This window comes from Synchiropus splendidus, chromosome 7 (assembly GCF_027744825.2).
Source record: "Synchiropus splendidus isolate RoL2022-P1 chromosome 7, RoL_Sspl_1.0, whole genome shotgun sequence".
In the NCBI taxonomy this organism is placed as follows: Eukaryota; Metazoa; Chordata; class Actinopteri; order Syngnathiformes; family Callionymidae; genus Synchiropus; species Synchiropus splendidus.
Genome location: NC_071340.1, coordinates 7,341,079 through 7,361,200, shown reverse-complemented (window position 1 = coordinate 7,361,200; position 20,122 = coordinate 7,341,079). Strand labels below are relative to the sequence as shown.

At 41.5% G+C, this 20,122-nt stretch overlaps 1 protein-coding gene across 7 annotated transcripts in view; it reads left to right on the top strand.

Annotated features, from left to right (window-relative positions):
• wdfy3 (WD repeat and FYVE domain containing 3) overlaps positions 1 to 20,122 on the top strand; it is a 61,561-nt gene that overhangs the window by 12,529 nt on the left and 28,910 nt on the right. For all 7 annotated transcript variants that reach the window (XM_053869739.1, XM_053869740.1, XM_053869742.1 and 4 more), the window contains exons 2-13: positions 648 to 858; positions 1,648 to 1,771; positions 2,241 to 2,350; positions 4,882 to 5,106; positions 5,227 to 5,419; positions 5,840 to 6,026; positions 6,110 to 6,276; positions 14,823 to 15,302; positions 15,409 to 15,519; positions 17,426 to 17,619; positions 18,313 to 18,584; positions 18,728 to 18,925. In XM_053869739.1, the coding sequence (XP_053725714.1) occupies positions 679 to 858; positions 1,648 to 1,771; positions 2,241 to 2,350; positions 4,882 to 5,106; positions 5,227 to 5,419; positions 5,840 to 6,026; positions 6,110 to 6,276; positions 14,823 to 15,302; positions 15,409 to 15,519; positions 17,426 to 17,619; positions 18,313 to 18,584; positions 18,728 to 18,925 (2,441 nt within the window). In that variant the 5' untranslated portion in view covers positions 648 to 678. The remainder of the gene's footprint in view (positions 1 to 647; positions 859 to 1,647; positions 1,772 to 2,240; positions 2,351 to 4,881; positions 5,107 to 5,226; positions 5,420 to 5,839; positions 6,027 to 6,109; positions 6,277 to 14,822; positions 15,303 to 15,408; positions 15,520 to 17,425; positions 17,620 to 18,312; positions 18,585 to 18,727; positions 18,926 to 20,122) is intronic.

Genomic DNA, 20,122 nt, shown 5'->3' with positions numbered 1-20,122 from the left:
ATAAACCTGATTTTTTAAAAGATTGACGACTGGCAGGGCTGTGATTCACATGCTGGTTTGATCCGTGGGTGTTTATCCACGTTGGATGTTGTCTTTGCACATCTGTGTCGTTCCCTAGCAACTGTCTGTAGCCAGGAGAATTAGATGTGTGGAAAGCGTAGCTGTGTATAGAGTATATTAGCCAGTGTATTTACCAGGAAGGTTCCCTGGATAATTTCTTTGTTTGGAAAAATAAACCTGGGAAAACTATTTGTGGGTCAAGAAGATACAGTGCTGATCAGATTAAGCCCTTGTTGACAAACAAATTGTATTATGAGCAGATAATTTGCTGTAATTTTCCGTGGTGAATATGGAATATCTTAATTCAATTTGGGTCAGTACAGAAGCGATAATGCAGGGCTGTGTATGGATGTCGATAGGACAGTATTGGAGTCTTTTCATTACCTTTTTAAAATCATATTTGTCAATCTGATATTAAGCTTTGCTGTGGAAAGTGTAGTTTTATAGTTTCTTTGGATTTTTTGAAAAACTACAATTCATTGGCTTCTGAGTATAACAGCATGATAGTCAGTAGTTCACAGCTGTGCTTCGCCACTAAAATTATCGAGGGAAGCACATCAGTCTGACCTCCTCTCTCCTCACCACAGGGCTGCCTTTGCCCTGACAAAGCCGCTCAAGATGAACATGGTGAAGAGGATCATGGGGCGGCCGCGGCAGGAGGAGTGCAGCCCCCAGGACAACGCCCTGGGCCTGATGCACCTGCGCCGTCTCTTCTCCGAGCTGTGCCACCCGCCCCGCCACATGACCCAGAAGGAGCAGGAGGAGAAGCTCTACATGATGCTTCCTGTCTTTAACAGGGTGAGTCACACAGCGACCCCTCACTGTGATCTGAGAGTGGCTCTTTTTGCATGTGCCCTTGGTTTTCGTGTTATGAGAGTTGTCATGGCTTTTCTCCCAAAACAAGTAGTATGCTTCTGGTTGTTGATGTTAGTTCCACATGATACACTGATTTTCCCAGCATCCCCTTTTTCCCTCATTAGACTTAAAACTTCACTTCAACCTTGTGACTCAGAAATTCTTTACCTAATTGGGTGAGTTAAGTCTCATTTTTGGCCGAGATCCGTGGTCTGAGATTTCCAGTCTTTGCTGTTGTTCCAAGCCATAGTGCAGATCTACCAAAAGATGAGCGCAAACTAAGAATAATCTAGTGGGTTTTTCCTGTTGGAAATGCAACAACGTCATCTCTCCTCAACTTTTTATTTATTTATTTTTGGCACTTTGCTTTGTTTTCCCTCGCTGCAGGCAGCGCTGTTGAGAGTTCGGAACTCACGCTGAAGTGTCTTACCAAACGTCACTTGACATGACAGTTAATTACTGGCACTGGCTGTGACCCACTCAAGTGCTGACTGAAGTTCTGTCAGAAATCAAGAGAAAAATGTACTCTGTGCAGCAGGACACAAATCTGTTATTGGACTTGTTAGATAAGAACTGGGGAAAACTAAAATTACCACTCTCTATAACACCGATGTCATTGTTAACATCTATGTGTCTATGAATTTATCTATCAGTGTCTATCTGACACTATCTTCACTGTGAACAATGTGTTTAGATGAACTGTGCTTTATTTGTTTAAACCATCTGCCTCAGGTGTTTGGGAACGCTCCACCCAGCACCATGACAGAGAAGTTCTCCGACCTGCTGCAGTTCACCACCCAGGTGTCACGACTCATGGTGACGGAGATCAGACGCAGGGCATCCAACAAATCCACCGGTGAGACCTCTGAATTTCAGGATGTATCAACATAGAAACCTAATATTATTGTTGTATTTGGTTACTCATCAAAAGATCCTTCAGTAAATGTTCTGATCTGACGTATTCAAGAGCAACCCATAAACTAGGAAAATGGAGCTTAACCAAAGAGAGGGAAATAAAGTGAAGAACTGAAACTGAATTTTAGGTACAATGGACATATTTTAATATTAGTAACAATGAGAATAGTGGATGTTCATACGGGTAATAAAAAGTTACCAAACTAGTCATTGATAAAACATGAATATTAAAAATCTTCATTTTGCAATTTTCTTGCAAAAATGCAAAATGTATGTGTGTGCTTATATTTTTACAAATAGAAATCGGATTGCCTCATGGTGGTGATGGGTTATAAAGAGTGATCGTGTGGCAGTGTGAGCATTCTCTTGTATAGTCTGTGTTACAAACATGAACTTGCTCTCCTCCACAGAGGCAGCCAGCAGAGCTATTGTCCAGTTTTTAGAGGTGAACCAGAGTGAAGAAGCCAGTCGTGGCTGGATGCTACTGACCACCATCAACCTACTGGCCTCATCTGGACAGGTCAGTCTGTTGTTTGTTTACACAACAGTATCATTAATAAGGGCGTTAATTGCATCTGTTGAGTTAAACCTTCTTCACTGAAGTCAGTAATCTAATCTTCATGGTCAATGTCACATGGATTCATCCTGTGGCGTCAAACAAATGTGCTCCTGAGCATGTTTGAGCATGTTTACACTTTAATGTTCAGACGTTGGCTTCCTCTTTCATTCACCCGCATTTGATTCTTCAGCGCTCTATTTCTGCAAAGGTCTTGAGGAAGTCAACGTGTTCTCTTCTGCTTCATTAAACCTTAGAACTCCACCCGCCGTCTCAACAGCTGCTGTCATGTTTTAAAACATTCCTGCGTAAACTCAAGTCACAAGGTTCACAGTAGCGTCCGCTTAATATTTGTCACATTCATGTTTTGGTGATAGTGAGTTACTTTAGTATTATGAGCATGTATACTGCATTAAATTACAGTAAAGATCTGGACTAAAACCTTAGTTACATTAGTTTCCTTTTTGTCACTGTCATCCAAGCTTAGTAGTTTAAAAAATTGCCCAAATGTGTTGGACGACCGCAATCTTTAGTCTCACTGTTGTGTTGCGCAGTTGAGGTTCATTTAAAAAATGTTTTTCCTCTTTTACTGTATGGACTAGGATGTTTTGAGAATGCATACGACACTGATAACTCATCTTAATTCTCAGAAAAAGAAGTTGTGCGACTTAAATGTTGAAAAGCAAATGAAACTATATGTTTTTCCATGACCATCGTAGAGCACACCACAACAGACGATGTTAAGTGAGGTGTAAAGAAGGGCGATGTCACTGCGTGGCTCAGGTGCTGGAGTGGAGAGAGGACTGGTTGAAAAGATGGGTTAGCTTTGGTGACTCGCTCAGGCAATAAAACAAAAGACTTCTGGCAGCTGGTCTGCTTTCCAGCTGACATCACTTACTGTCCTTTGATACCAAAAATCTCTCTCTGCACTCTCTTCATTTATAACCTTGCTCACTCCCTTTTCTGATGTTCAAAAGCCGGCTTTATTGTTTTGTTGCTCTCTCCCCTTTTCTCCCTACTGCCCTCTTCTTTTATGAGATGCTCTTCCAGCTTCACTAATCTGTCTGAGACAAACCAGCAGGGACAGCTTTTAATTAATGGATGGTTTGTTGCTCATCATCGTTTAAATCTATTATTATCTGTGCTTTTGATTAGTCCATCAGGTTGCAGTGGCTGTGGTACATGCTATGCATCTGGGATTGAGATGTACAGTGGTACCTCGGTTTGCAAACATCCCAGACTTTGAACAAATCGGAGTTCGAACAAAAATTTCGAGATTTTTTTGCATCTGATTTCGGACGAAAATACAGAACGCCCCTGAAAAAAGCCAGAAAAAACAACGCGCGCGGACCGATCAGCTGACCCACGACACGCATCATCTGTATGCGGACGTGTCCCGTTACATTTACTGACTGTTTTTTCTTCATATTGAGGTGTAAAACCTTTCCTGTCTCCGCACTGGACCGTGGTAGAGCGCTCACTCCAGGGTTTGATGTCCTGTTGTGGGCTGGAGGTCAGACAGGGATGAGGCGAGTCTGGGACAGAGCGTTACTTGGTTTATGACTTTGTCACAGCCAAACTGCACAGAAGCGCACATTCAGAGCTGGACACGCACCGGGCACCTCTTCACTTCTGGAGAGATGTCACTCACTCGGCAACCCCTCCCACATGCAGCGGCCACACACAAAGAGGAACAGCGCACCTGCAGCAGACACTCTACATTCACTCCGACAAAAGACTATTTTAAGGCTTGGAACACATTATTTCTTTTTCCATTCACCGTAATGGGGAAAAATCGATTTCGAACAAATCGCTTCTCGAACGGCCGTCTGGAACGGATTGTGATCGAGAACCGAAGTACCGCTGTATATGTTTTTACTTGTTGAAAACATTGCTACACCCCACTTGGTACTATGTCTTTTTATAACTTTTTTTATTTAAAGATATGTTGTGGTGTTATAAAAGATTAGGATTTTTTTTTTTATAAAATCGTTGCAGTTTTGTACACGTCATTGGGGATATGTCCTTCTGTCTGGTTTTATTGCAATTGTCTGTTCTCAGCATCCTTCACCTTGAGGCAGCAGCACTGCCAATGTTTCTCTCACTGCTACAATCCCATTGTTTATTCACTAGATCTTCTTTGACCTCAGTCCCTCTCCCATTGTTTTCTTACACCGTCGATCAGCTGAATGATTGCATGTGTTCGTTACATGTTAGTTAACTCCACCTCTCTGGTGTGCACAGTGATGGAGGAATTTAAGGGCCCTTTTCATTGCCGTAGCATGAGGTGTTTGTGAACCTCGTGATGCTATTACACTTGCATGTACTTTTCCAGAAAGAAAATTTCAGACACTTTAACCGTGTGAAATCTGTTGAATGAATCATGGGTGCTAATCTTTCATTGATGCGTGCGGGTCACAAAGGTTGGCAAACAGATGCCTCAAACGACCGTGTGGCTTCCAAGCTCAACATCTGTTTATTTGTTCCCTCTGCAGAAAACGGTGGACTGCATGACAACCATGTCCGTGCCGTCCACGCTGGTCAAATGCCTCTATCTGTTCTTTGACCTTCCACACATGGCCGAAGCACCCGTGGGTTCCACACAGACACCCCCACCGCCACCACCTCCAACCCAGGAGAAGACAGCGGTCCAGGGCCAAACCCAACCTGAACTCCCTCTGGCAGACCGCCGTGCTCTGCTCCAGAAAGTCTTCGTCCAGGTAACAAGGACTGACCTCCGTACAGACACGGGTCGACTCTTAACGGCAGTGTCAGTGCTGCGTCTTGCTCTTCAAATGTTAACCTTCGTCAGCTCCACTCTTCCTTTCTGACTGTTTCAGATCCTGGTGAAGCTCTGTACTTTTGTGTCTCCGGCGGAGGAGCTGGCTCAGAAGGACGACCTCCTCCTCCTCTTCAGTGCCATCACATCCTGGTGTCCCCCTCACAACTTGCCCTGGCGAAGGAGTGCTGGTGAAGTCCTCACCACCATCTCCCGACATGGCCTCAGTGTCAATGTAGTAAAATACATACACGGTATGAGCTGAACATAAACATCTCTTCTCAGCTGTTTGATGTTAGGATGGTGTCTTTGATCGAGTGTGCTTTAATCACAATTGTCTGCTCGAGCCCTGTCAAAGCTGATTCATGGTGCACTTACCCAAACCACATCTGGACATTGTCAGACACATTCGGCAACATGGAGCTCATCACTTACAAAATATTTTATGTACAAGATGCAGTATTTCAGTGTTATAATGGCATGTGTGTGCTATAGTATATAAGTATAAAGTATAAAATGTGCTAAGTCATGCTTTGCATTAATAATATTAATATCAGATCTTTGCTCCTCATGCTTGACTGCTACATATTTGGTGCATTCAAAAGCCCAGAAACTCCATCACAATGAATATTTGCTTTTCCAACCAATTTGTCAATTGTACCTCTCTCCTGCAGAGAAAGAATGTCTCTCCACATGTGTCCAGAACATGCAACAGTCTGATGATCTGTCTCCGCTGGAGATTGTTGAGATGTTCGCCGGTCTGTCCTGCTTCCTCAAGGACTCCAGCGATGTGTCACAGACACTGCTGGATGATTTCCGAATGTGCCAGGGCTACACCTTTCTCTCCGATCTCATGCTCAGGTCCTTTTTTATTTTCTGCTCAGAGTCGTCCAATAATCCATTTTCCTGTTTTGTAACTGTAAAATAATTATGTCCCTATTCAGGCTGGAGCAGGCTAAGGAGGACGAATCAAAAGATGCACTGAAAGACCTTGTGAACCTTGTCACCTGTCTCACTACTTATGGGGTGACTGAGCTGAAACCAGCCGGACTCACCACTGGAGCTCCGTTTCTACTGCCTGGCTTTGTCCTTCCTCAGCCTTCTGGAAAAGGTCTGTGCAAAGTCATTCCACCTTTTTTAGATCTCTGTGCTGTTTTTGTTTCAGTAAAACTGCTTCATGTGCTGTTTTCAGAACCCTAGCAGATGTTTCTTGATGTCTGGAAGGAATTATACACGATGTGTAAATTTCCCTTGAATTCCTCCCACAAATGTGGTCAACTATTTTGAGATTCAATCTTTTCTGACTACTTTTTACAGCCAACATACAAACACTAAAGTGATCTCATTTTTTTCACTTAACTGGTGCTGTTTAGTTACAGTTGTCTGGATCAGATTTTAAAACAATCTTGTCTGCAACTGTCCAAGATGTCTAAATTCAGATGGCGACATCAGGTTGAATATATGAATATACCTATAAATATTTTATGATTAAATGTATATTTGTATATTTTAAATGTTTCACCCAGATGGTTTAAAGGCCAGGGGAAGTAATGTCTTGGAATTGCTATAGACACTTTGAAGCATATTTATGCAGCATCATCAGCTGGGAACACCTTTGAAGAAGTAGGTCCTCAGTTAGACTGTAGCTGTCTCCATCCATGACAGTTCTAATACTGTAATCCTAAACTTCTGGAGAATTTATTGATTCTTTCTGCTCTGTGGATAAGAACTTCTGACTTTCTGATTGCACCCCCTCTCAGGTATCGACACACTGCTTTAGAACTACTGAAAAAACGAGGGGGATCCTTAGAAAAATGGTCCTGTTGGTCTCAGCTGCTCTGATCTTCCCCTCAGATCTTAATCCCTCAAATGACTTAGATGCTTGGGTGATCTTTGCGAGCTTAACCCGCTGACAGACAGGGGAGCAAATCGGTTGCCTGTCACACTGCTGGAGACGATTGCCTGAAGCCTCCTGCATACAAATGTGATTGTGTTGTGGAGGCCCAGAGGCTACAAATGCTTAGATATCAATCTTCTTTCAATGCATTTTCATATATAAAAGTTTTGCATTTTCCTGTCAGTCTGCTCGACGGTGCAATAAAACACTTCCCTGCTGTAGTGTGCAGTAAAATAACGTTGGCAGTGATGCAATGATTGCACAACTAGATAGATAGATACACATACATACTTTATTAATCTCACTGTGAGAGTTGGCATTTCTAACAGCATCTGTTTTTCAAAGAGCAATTACAAGGTAAAATACAAGTATTGATATCAGATAAAGCAAAATACAGAAGTAGACTCTTTTGCAAACGTACTAACAAAATGAAGAGATAGCTAAGCTGAAATTAAAAAAAGTCTATAATATATAAATTATTTAGTGTAATAAAATGTGTTACAAAAAAGTGTGTTCCTAGTCTGGCAGTACTGGTTGGTCCAGTTAGTGCAGGTCAAAGTGTTCTTGTCCTCCCAGAGGTGTTGAATAGCCATACAGCACGGGGGAGGAATGATCTTTGTCTATGGAGCAGGACTTTGAGAGCAGTCTGGTACCGATACTGAACTTCTGCCTATGGATGGCGCTGTGCAGTGAGTGGTGAGGATTGTCCATGGTGAACAGGAGCTTGTTCAGTGGCTGTCGCTCTCCCACTGATGTCAGGCTGCTCAGCTGTGTGCCAACGACAGAGCCTGCCTACCTTACCGTGCCCTTACTCAGGCTGCCCCACTAGTAAACTACTGCATACATGTGGGCACTTGCTACTACAGACTGGTACTACAGTAATAGAAGACGTCCAGCTCTATGTGGGTATTTTCAAAATGTTTTGATACAACAAAATAGTTGGTGCTGGTCCTCAGTAAACCTAAGGAAATATTACCTGCCTGTCATGGCTCATTCTCTTTAATCCTGTCTAAATCTCTTCAATCTTCTTCACATCAATAGTATATCAATCGTGGTTCATAGCTGAGGCATCCAGTGGCTGGCGCTGGTTACTTCCTGGACCCACCTGGCTGTTGTAAATGCACACCTCACTATCCAGGTCACGAGATAAGAAGACACTGAACTACTCTGAGGTCTGTAAGGAAGTGGTTAGCCTAGACTCTTCAGGGATTATATGCCAATGTAGCGATAAATTCCCTCAGCAGAAAGAATCGTCTGCTTCTACTAAACAACTATTTGTAATGTATATATGAAAATTTTACCTTGTATTTTCTTTTTTTTTTTTTAATAATTTTTTTATTGGTTTTTTTGGCAGAACACAAAACAGCAAAACATGATATCAAGGCCATGAGGTGAATTCTGCCAAATAACAGAGTAGAAAGAAAAAGAAAAGAAAAAAAAAAAAAGAAGGAACAAAAACAAACCACCAACCCTCTCTCCCACCCTCTTATGGTACATTCAAAATTATGAGCATTGAGACAACCAAGGCGCATGGTGTTTAAGCAGAAAAAAGTAATATTAATGATCATGCAAATATACAGAACAGTAGAAAATAAATTAATAAATAAATGACAAATAATTTGACCTCAGTGTACAAAATTATGGAAACCCACCTAATTGTCAACAGCTTCTGGTTCAAATGTAAATTCTATTCTATTGATTAAAACAAAAAAAGGTTTCCAAACTTTATTGAACTTCTCCAATTGTCCACGTATAGCCAGCCTAACTTTCTCTAGCTTCAAAAAATATAGAACATCTTTTAGCCACTGTGTGTGTGTAGGAGGTAGATTAGATTTCCATCTTAACAATATTAATCTTCGAGCAAGAAGAGTGGTAAAAGCTATGGCATCTTTTTGTACGGAGGAGAGGCTGAGTGAAGGTTGTGTGACCCCAAAGATGGCTGTCAGTGGGTTTGGTGGAACTATGATACCTGTCAAATTAGATAGAAAAGAGAAAATCTCTCGCCAATATTTGGATAAATGTGGGCATTCCCAAAACATGTGGATGTAATTTGCTGGTGTTTGATGACAACGATCACAAGAAGGAGACACATTCTTAAATATTCTTGCCAGTCGCTCTTTTGTGAAATGAACTCGATGAAGAATTTTGCATTGAAGAAAACAATGTCTCGCACAAATAGAGGACTTGTGCACTCTCCGTAATATTTCACTCCAAGTGTCTTCAGACACTTCCATTCCTAAGCTAGCTTCCCAAGTTGTTTTATAAATGCCCAATGAGCTGGATCTAAGTGCCTGTATATTAGAATAGATAGACGATATAGCACCTTTAAAGGATGAAAGAGCACTCAAAAATATGTCAATTTCAGAGTCAATGGGTAAAGCCGGAAAGCAAGCATATGTTTTGGAGACAAAACTTCGTACTTGTAAGTATCGGAAAAAATCCCTCTGAGGCACAGAGAATATATTGACTAATTGTTGAAAGGTGGCAAACGTCTTATCTATGAACAGGTCTTTGATACATTTCACTCCCAGTTCGGCCCATTTTGAAAAGGCTTTATCCATTAATGAAGGAGGAAATAAATGATTGTTATTGAGTGGGCATTTAGTGGACACTGATTGAAAGCCAAAGTAGCGACGAAACTGCACCCATATTTTCATTGATGACCTGACAATGACATTACTCGTATACCTGGAAATAGATGAAGAAATATGGGAGTGCAACAAGGATTGTAGTGAGACTGGGTGTACGGAGTGTGCTTCTATAGTAAGCCACATCGGTGGATCTTCAAGAGAGTTGTACTGAATCCAAAGATTTAAATTTCTTAGGTTAACCGCCCAGTAGTAGAATTGCATATTTGGAAGCGCCATGCCTCCCAACTCTCGAGCTCTTTGAAGAGACTGCAGCTTTAATCTCGGTGGCTTTTTGGCCCAAATGAATTCTAAAATAATGCTGTCTAGTTTTCGAAAAAAGGAACGGGGAATAAATATTGGTATGCATTGGAACAAATACATAAAACGAGGCAAGATGTTCATTTTTATTGTATTGATTTTGGCCGCAACCGATAATTGCAAAAGAGACCATCGATCAAAATCATGTCTAGTTTGAGCCAGTAGTGCACTGAAATTTCTTTTAAATAATTTATTATATGCATCTGTGATATGAATACCTAGATAACAAAAGCCTGTCTTGGCAATTTTAAATGGTAAATTTGGCGAGGAATCATCTTCTGATAATCCATTGACAAAAAATAACTCACTTTTCCCAAAATTCACCTTATATCCTGAGATTTTTCCAAAGGAATCAAGAATTGTAAGAGCCACTGGAATAGACTGAGCTATATTAGACGTAAATAACAGCAGGTCATCGGCATACAGAGAGATCTTAGCTTCTACTCCATTTCTGGTAATTCCTGTAAATTCTGGGTGACAACGGATTGCAATGGACAAAGGCTCTATGGCAATGGCAAATAGAAGAGGACTGAGTGGACATCCCTGTCTTGTGGATCGTTGAAGTGGAAAAGAGGCTGAGTGCAAGCCATTAGTCCTTACAGTAGCTTGTGGTGAGGAATACAGTAATTTAACCCAATTTATAAAGTTAGAGCCAAAGTTAAATTTCTTCAAAATGAAGAATAAATAATTCCATTCCACCCTGTCAAATGCTTTTTCCGCATCTAATGAGACAAGAGCTTCCATAGAAATGTTTGAATGGCCATTATACAATACATTAAACACCCGCCTCAAATTAAAGAAAGAATGCCTTCCACGAATAAAACCAGTTTGGTCCATTGATATGATTGAAGGTAATACGTCTTCCAGCCGTCGTGCGAGCAGTTTTGAAAGTATTTTATAATCTGCATTAAGTAGACTTATTGGGCGGTATGATCCACAGAATAACGGATTTTTCCCTTTTTTTAATAGTAAAGATATAGTAGCCTGGGACATGGTATGTGGAAGAGAACCTTGATCAAATGATTCAGTAAAAACCTCAAACAGCAGCAAAGCTAGTTTGTCCCAAAATATTTTATAAAATTCAGCTGGAAAACCATCCGGTCCTGGGCTCTTGCCAGATTGTAGGGATTTTACTGCCATTTCAAGTTCTATCATTGTAATTGGTGATTCCAATTTTTGAAATAAGTTTGAATCTAGAGTAGGAATAATAAGTTGATCACAAAAAGCATCTAATTCAGTTATTGTAGGGTTGACCTCAGATGTGTATAGAGATTTGTAAAATTCTTTGAAACTATTATTAATTTCTGTGGTATCCGAAGTTGCACCTGATTTTGTTTGAATTTGAGGAATTAATTGTGAAGATGTTATTTGACGGAGTCTATGGGCCAATAGTTTACTCTGTTTGTCACCATGTTCATGAAACGTTGATCGAGACTGTAGCAATTGCTTTATAACGCACTGTGTCATCAGTGAGTCATACTCGGCTTGTAAGATAATTCGCTTTTTATACAAGTCAGGTGATTTTGATATTGAAAATTCTTGATCTAGCTGCATTATTTGTTGTGTTAGTTGATTCAAACTCTGTTTCCATTTCTTTTTTTTGTGTGTCTCAAAGGATATAATTTCACCACGTATATAAGCTTTCATAGTCTCCCAAAGTAAGGAAGGAGAAATACCAGGGGTCCTGTTAAGTTGTAGAAAGAGATCAATGCGATTTGATATCAATTCAACAAATTCTTTTTCTAGAAGCAGATGAGGATTTAAACGCCAAGGGGTGCGTACTCTCAGCATTTTTTTAACATATATATTCATGGATAAACATGCATGATCTGATAGAACTATTGGTTCATATTTGCATTCTGATATTAAATTTAAGAGACGCTTATGGACTAAGAAAAAATCTATTCGGGTATATGTATGATGGACAGGTGAAAAAAAAGAAAACTGTCTTTTTAAAGGATTCAAAGTACGCCAAGGATCTATCATTCCAAATTCTTCCATGAAACTTCGAATTATTTTGGCTGATTTAGAGATTGAAGTTGGAGTACTGGATGATCTATCCAGACTAGGATCGATCCAACAGTTAAAATCACCTCCTAAAATCAAATTGAATGAGTTAAGATCAGGCAATAGTGAAAAAAAATGTCTGAAAAAATTATCGTCATCCCAGTTGGGTGCATAAACATTCGCCAAGATGAGTTTAATGTCATATATTTTCCCAATAACGATTAAATATCTACCAGAGGGATCTGTGATAGTTTTGGAATGAATGAAATGAATAGACTTGTGCAGCATTATTGCTACACCTCGAGCGCGACTTGAAAAGGATGAAAGAAAAACCTGTCCCACCCAGCCTCTCCTCAACTTGACCTTATCCAAGTCCCTCAGGTGGGTTTCTTGTAAATAGACAATATTTGCATTTACATGCTGTAAATAATGTAAAACTTTGCTACGTTTGATTGGGTTGTTTAAGCCCCTGCAATTCAAACTTGTAAACTTAATATCACAACCTGAGGTCATTGAATAATCATTAAACACCACATTTGTAATAATGATATTACTATTTTGCCCCAACGTTCAAAAACGAGCCAAGTAAAATGTACCCTTCCTAACCCCAACACAAGAAAACAAAACTCACACAACAAAATCCCTGCATCCCCCCCTCCCCTGGCAGAAGCATCCAAGATACGTGCCCACTTAACCCACCGACCAAAACCTAAACACACTTTCATAAGTGGATCAAAACCTACTTATGCTTAACCCTGGGGATTAAATAAATGTCCACAATACCTCATAGAACCTTAACTGTACAGTGTATGCAAATATAATATATTGAAACTGTGCAAAATGATAACAAAAGAAAACAAACAACGTCAAGTGTTATAGCAATTTGTAGAAAAATAGCAATTCGAAACAGTTGCTAACGTGTAGTTGGAGAGCTCGGAGCTGGGGATTTGGTTCCAAGTTTGCTCTTGACGAAGTCCATTGCAAAGTTTGGGTTGTCGAACTTCTTCACCCGACCGTCAGGTAGTGTGATATGTAGAATCGCCGGGTACCGGAGACCAAACCGTATATCTGGATGACTGCGAAGCTCACGCTTCACAGGACTGAAAGCCGCACGCTGCTTGGCCACCGCCGACGTAAAGTCCGGGAAAATATGGATCCTCTTCTCTCTGTACATCAAAGGTGAAGCTTTACTTGCACTTTGTAGAATCAGATTCCTGTCTTGGAATCGGTTCATCCGAACAATAAGCGGGCGAGGAGGTTCGTCATGTTTCGGCTTGGCACGCAACGTGCGGTGAGCCCCGTCTAGAAGCGGCTCCGTCTCCAGCCCAAGCAACTCCTGTAGTAGACTGGCGATGAAATCAGTCGGGCGAGGTCCTTCTGTCCCTTCAGGCAATCCAATGAGTCTGATATTGTTCCACCTGGAGCGCGCCTCCAAGTCCTCACATGTCTTTTTCAGTGATTCGACGTTGTCTGTCAATGAAGTCACCTTAGCCTGTAGCTCCGCCAGCTTGTTATCATGCTCATTAGCACACCTCTCCAGTTCGTCGACAGTGCTCTTCTGTGTCATGAGCTTCTCCTCAAAAGATTTCACAGCTGACTTGACTTCTCTTTTAACAGTCTCCGCAATGATGGTTTCAAATTTCGAAATAATTTCGGACCGCATATCTTCCATCATCGTTTTTATGCTTCGTAGCATAGCCGCATTAGCATCCAACTTTTCCGGTGACTCCGGTTCAGGCGATTGACGAGTTTTTTGGCGAGCTGACCGAGACGTTGACATGATGAGTGTTGAAAAACAAAATCCCAACACTGAGGCACAGCGAAAATTCGAGTTCCAAGGTATTATTAAACGTATATTTTGTTCATCCCCGAGGAACCGCCATGAAACACGTCCTACATAGTCGAGCTCACGAGCGCCCCCCTACCTTGTATTTTCAAATATGCTTCAACATTGAAGTGCATTCTTACTGTTCTTATGGAAGCAATAGGGGATATGTTCATAGCAAGAGACCTGGATTCGACCTGCTTCAAAAGCAGAGTTTAGTATGTAGTTTTGGAGCCCAAGTACACGGTATCAGTTTTAATGAGGAAGTCCATAATGAAAAGTTGATGTGTTTTTCAGTTAGGCACAGTTCAGAACGAAAAATTCCTATCCCCTGAAATACGCAGCTTCAAACAATGTCGGGTTCTTCGGCACCAACACATTCGCTCTCACTACTTAATCTGCCCAACAGCACCTCCAGCTGTGTGCAAAGTCATTACCAGAAGTGGTCGTGGTGTGAGGGGCTACTTACATGCCAAATTAGCTCGGCACATTTACTTAACGGCTTGGTGCGTTTTTTGTGTGTGGGATGACACATTTTGACTAGAGTGCGTGTATGGGGTGTGTTTCTAAAGCATTGCGGGTCAGACTTGTGCAGCTTGTGATAGACATTTATGTCAAAACTGTCAGGGGAAAACATTTTTTTTCCCTCAAATTCTGTCCCCTGGTTGCTGCAAGATGTTATAAGAAAACATTCTCACTCTTTATCTACATCAATAATCTATTTCTTCCCTTCAACATCCATGATGAGTCAACATGCACAGCATTATGTACGTCACAAAATATGTTGAGTATTGGAGGAGAACCTCAGAAATAGTCAAGAATTTCAGAATGCAGTCTTGGCTCCTTCTTATTGTGTGCATTACTGTAACCGTACTTCTATCCATTTCATTTATCAGATGCTGGCATTATTTATTTTGAATATAATTTGTGTGCTTGGATTGTCACGGTGAGCTCATCTTTCATCATGTTCCCTCCTACAGGCCACACAGTTCGCAACATCCAGGCTTTCGCTGTGCTCCAGAATGCGTTCTTGAAAACAAAAACCAGCCGTCTAGCCTGCATGCTTCTCGATGCCATCGGGAACATTTACGCTGCAGATCCTGCCAACTACTTCATCCTGGAGTCTCAGCACACACTCTCTCAGTTTGCCGATCGAGTGACGAAGCTCCCAGAGGCCCAGTCAAAGTACTTTGAGCTGCTGGAGTTTGTGGTCTTCAGTCTCAACTATGTGCCGTGCAAAGAGCTGTTCAGTGTCAGTGTCCTGCTCAAGTCCAGCACGTCGCATGCCTGCAGCATCACGGCCATCCGAACACTACTAAAGCTGGCCCGTCACGACCCGGTGTTCAGTGATGTGCTTAGGGAGGTGGGCTTGCTGGAGGTGCTGGTTAACCTTCTGCACAAGTATGCTGCCTTGCTCAAAGACCCTGCCTCGCAACAGCAGTCTCACAACAATGAACAAGGTATGGAGGAGGCTGTGTGCAAGTATTTTATTGGTTGAGGTTGGCTTATAGTTTAGTGCCTTCTGCGAGAACAGTGCACTTTCATGAACCAAGCTCTTTTCCCCAGGCGACTGTAAAAACAACTCTATGGCTGAGGAGCAGAAGCAGTTGGCGTGGCTGGTGATGGATACATTAACTGTTCTCCTGCAAGGATCCAACACCACTAACACAAATGCAGGTAAGAGATGACTTTTCTTCAACAGACTTTGCAGTTTGAATGTTGACAATTCAGTGCTTTTTAGTCATTACAATATATGTTTAATGATGAGGATTCATTTTGTATTAGTTATAATTATTTCAATATTTTAACTTACATTTTTATTGTTGATCAACATGAAGTTCGATTCCTGCATGACAAACTGCAACCACAAATGCCCAAAAAATCCATATTAGGTCAATATGTTAGGTTGGTAGGTGTATTTACTTATGTTTTATATATCTATTTTATCAAACCAAAGATGGAAAATTGTGCAGTACTTGTAGTATACAAAACAATTCAAACAACTACAAGCCACTGCAGAACATAAAGTACCATGGAGTGTAGAGACAAATGGACAGTTCAATATGTAACAATGTCACACACCTCTGTCTGGTTATCAGAAATCTCTTGTGTGGAATGAATCGTACACTAGTTCAGCACTGCAGTTCGATGTTTGGTGTGCAGAGATGTCCAGCTCTGCTCCCCCACCATCTCCTTCTAAACCCCACAGGAAAACAGTCATGTCAATGGACAAGTGTCCACTCTTACTGAGCCGCTGTACATGCACAGTATGTTAACAAAGCTGTTTTGCAACTCCTTACATGACACAACCCACTGTGAGTGGACATCCTAGACACTGTCATATTCACAGTACTTGTACTTGAAATAAAAAAAATCCAGCTTAAAAACGCTAAAGAAAAATGAACAAATGCAGACAGGAATTGTTCAGAATGATGGCGCTGCTGCTACAGACTGCCACTCACCAAGGACCCTAATGTCACACTATAGTAGAGTGAGACTGTAAACATGATCATACTGGAGCTGGGAAAGTAGGAGCCATGTGTATCCACTATGCGGCCAGTCACAGCAGCGACAAGAGCAGAGATCTGCCTTGCTCTTCCAGCGCTGAAGCATCCGATGGAAATCCCACTTTAATCATTCTGTGCCGCACAAGGGTTAATTGTGTTAAAATGTTCAATCAGGTTCATTGTGAAGATGGTTTATCCACGTTAACATGTATTTTTACAACCCTACAAATAAGATTGTGTATTTTGAAAACCATCAAATCATTCTACTGCTAGATTCTGTGTTAATATAAAAACAATTGTGAATTGTGAGTATGGCTGAGGACAGAATTTCCAGATGATCTGGCTCCGTGGTTCAGCAGCTTTTAATGGACTCGGCAACTGATCATCAGAAAAGGACATTACTGTCGCTGGTGCCTTGACAACAACAAATGTTCAAGTTTTCATTTTTTGGTTTCATCTTTTCATCAAGTCCGTGCGCTGCTCTCCATCTGCCTTTGTGCACATCCTTCCCTGGTGTGTGTTTGTATGTCTCTGTCTGCACTGGAAATGTGATGAGTCACAACAGTTAAGTGACAGCTGCACAGCTCCTCTTGCCCTTGACTGTTCACGGTCACATTCATCCGTGGAACACGGTAATGTGTGTGTGATATTTGTAGCACTTCACTGACACAGTGATTACATTTGCATTTTATCCTTAAGGCTCTGTGACAGCAGCCTTATTGAAAGAACTGAGACGAGTAGTCACAGGACGGGATTCACAGTGCATTAAAAGTAGCAGCTGCAGCTCAGCAAGTACAGCTGCAGGTCTTGTAATCTGAAAGTCAGTAGTTCAGTCCAATGTGTCAGTGAGACCTTGAGCAAGACGTTAAAGGCACTTAAGACAGAAGTAAAATGAAATGGTCTTTTTGTCCTGTCCTGTGAAAGTCACAGAAAACACAAGTATAGTTTGTGATTTCTGGAATTGACAGTTAAATGGCATCAATATTTCCAGCTTCCCTCGAGGCACCCATTCTTCATTTTTGACACCCAGACTTAATCAATTTCCTGTCAACTAATTATAGTCTTGCCTATTTCAGCTCTATTCCGGGAATTTGGTGGCGCACGCTGCGTACACAATATCGTGAAGTATCGTCAGTGTCGTGAACACGCCCTGCTCATCATCCAGCAGCTGGTCCTGTCCCCCAGTGGAGACGACGACATGGGAACGTTACTGGGCCTCATGCACTCAGCACCTTCCAGTGAACTGCAGCTGAAGACCGACATTCTGAGGGTAACCACTCCTTTTGTTCAACAGCTGACCTCACCTGTCAGAAATACTGCACTTATGATGACTCAGTCATTAGAATACTTCACACCTACGATAACTTTGAGATGTGTATGGTTCTGAATAAAGTAGATGCAATGTGCTCATAGAAAGACAATTAGAGCCCGTGGCTTAAAAACATTTTTCTCTTGATAATGTGCCATCAGGAAAAAGTCCTGTTAGTTATTGGTTTGCCCACAGAGCAGTGGAGCGGTTCAATTGATTTGTCATCTCGTTGGTGACTTAGTTTTCTTTGCTGCCACCTTTGTAATCATTATCCTAAGAACAGCATCCTAGTTTGCTGAAAATGTGAGCTAAGTTTTAAAGACTCAAAACTCATTACCTGTTTCCCAGTTGTTATTTTTTTGTTGTCAAAAGTCCTCGTTTTTCAAATTCAGTCAGTGTGATTCTGGTGTTAGTGGACAGGAAGAGGATGTTGGAGTCATCCTCTGCTGAGTTGGGCAGTATTCAAATGTGCTCTGCAGGAAAGTGCTGGGATCAGCAGTACAACATGTTACAGTTCTTACTCCTCTTTTAGACGTTCTGACAACATGGTGATTCATAATGGAAGCGTGTATTCAGTGCCACTGATTTTGTTGTGTGATGTGGTAGTAAATGTGGTAAATCCTCAAGTGTAATTTTCCTCATGTTCTTCACCAGGCTTTGTTAGCTGTCCTGCGTGAGAGTCACCGAACACGCACTGTTTTTCGGAAGGTCGGGGGTTTCGTCTACCTTACCTCACTGCTGGTGGCCATGGAGCGTTCACTCTGCCAGCCACCGAGGCACGGCTGGGAGCGGGTCAACCAGAACCAAGTCTTTGAGCTTCTGCACACAGTCTTCTGCGCACTGACTGCGGCGATGCGCTACGAGCCGGCCAATTCACATTTTTTCCGCACTGAGATTCAGTATGAGAAGCTAGCTGACGCAGTCAGGTGAGTTTAGATGTGGTGTTTATGTTTTTTGATGTGTCATAATTTCCCCTGTTGCTGATATTGAAGGTCTGTTAATAGACATGTATGAGGATGGGTCCCATGTCATCAACAACCAACCCTTCACTTTGTCCTCTCTCCTCCAGGTTGTTAGGATGTTTCTCAGACGTCAAGAAGCTTAGCCCCACCAGTGTGTTTCCTTCAAATTCTCAGCCTTTCCAGAGGTTGCTGGAAGATGAGGCTGTCCCTGGAGGCTGTGCTGGAGAAAGTGTGTGTCCTACGCTCAAACATTGCAGCAAGCTTTTCATCTACCTGTACAAAATGGCCACAGACTCATTCGACAGGTTAGTGCTTTTTAAATTAATTTAACTGAATGAGCTTCATGTGTAGGAAATAAAAGTAATGAATGCAATGCCCAGATGATGCATTTTTGAAAAATTATATTGCTTTTGTATTGCCCAAGTGGGTATTAAAAGTAAATCGGTGACGTGAAAAACTGTTAATGCCTCTGTGGAGCCAGGAAACACAACATTTAAACTTGTGTATAAAAAAGCAAAGTTCTATATCGACTCCATTGGTGCATATATGGCAAAAAAGAAGGAACCTGTCAAGGGTGTCCAGTGTGATCATCATTTTACAGTGCTTTAATATTGTATCAAAACAACAATGAAAGAATACTTTTGTTGCAAAAACTCGTGAGGAAGTAGGATGTAGATTTTAGTAGTTATGCTGGGCGAAATCTGAAGGGATAAGCTGAGACCTCTCCTCACGGTTCTTCCAGAAATCCTTTGGCTGGAGAATATTTTTACTTCATTTTTTAGGTGTATGCTGAGGCACCGGACAACCACAATCACAAATACATTAAATTTACTTCTATTTGTTTTGTTGTTGGTCATGGCTCTGACCTCAAATTCACCAATTAGTAGAAGGCTTTGTCTTTATCATATTCAAGTGATCACTATTTTCTGAATTGCCACTCAATGAAGACTCCTTTACTCTGGAGAGGTGATGGTTGTTTGTGAATGAAGCCATGTGGATCTCATAATCCCTATCAGGAGAGCACTTGATATTCTGTCGCTGTAAACTAAGAACAGGATCAGCACTTAGGAGCATAACGCTTCCCCTCGCAAGTCTCATATGACAGTGGGAACCCAACACCTAGACTGGTGGGTTTTGCCCCAAGACACCCTCTCGAACAGTTTCAAGGACCTACACTCAGTCTGATGCACCATTACTGGGAAGTAGTTGTGGGATGCTTTTATAACAGGTTAATTCGTTGTTTTGCTTTAAGACCTTTTCAGACTTTTGCAGTTTGTTTTTTTGGCTTCCAAATAAATCAACCACATTCTGTCTTAGCCTTGAAGGCTTCTAAGCTTCTCTGCCATGTTTCAGTCAAATGTGCTGTGCTTGTCTCAGTAGTGCATGAACTCCAGTTTAAATCTGCTTTCTACTAACAAATGTTTCCTTCTTCTCTCTTCTTTAACGTTTGTTGCTGTGGCTGATCGTCCTCGTGCTGGTCCTCCTGCACATCTGCGTGTGTG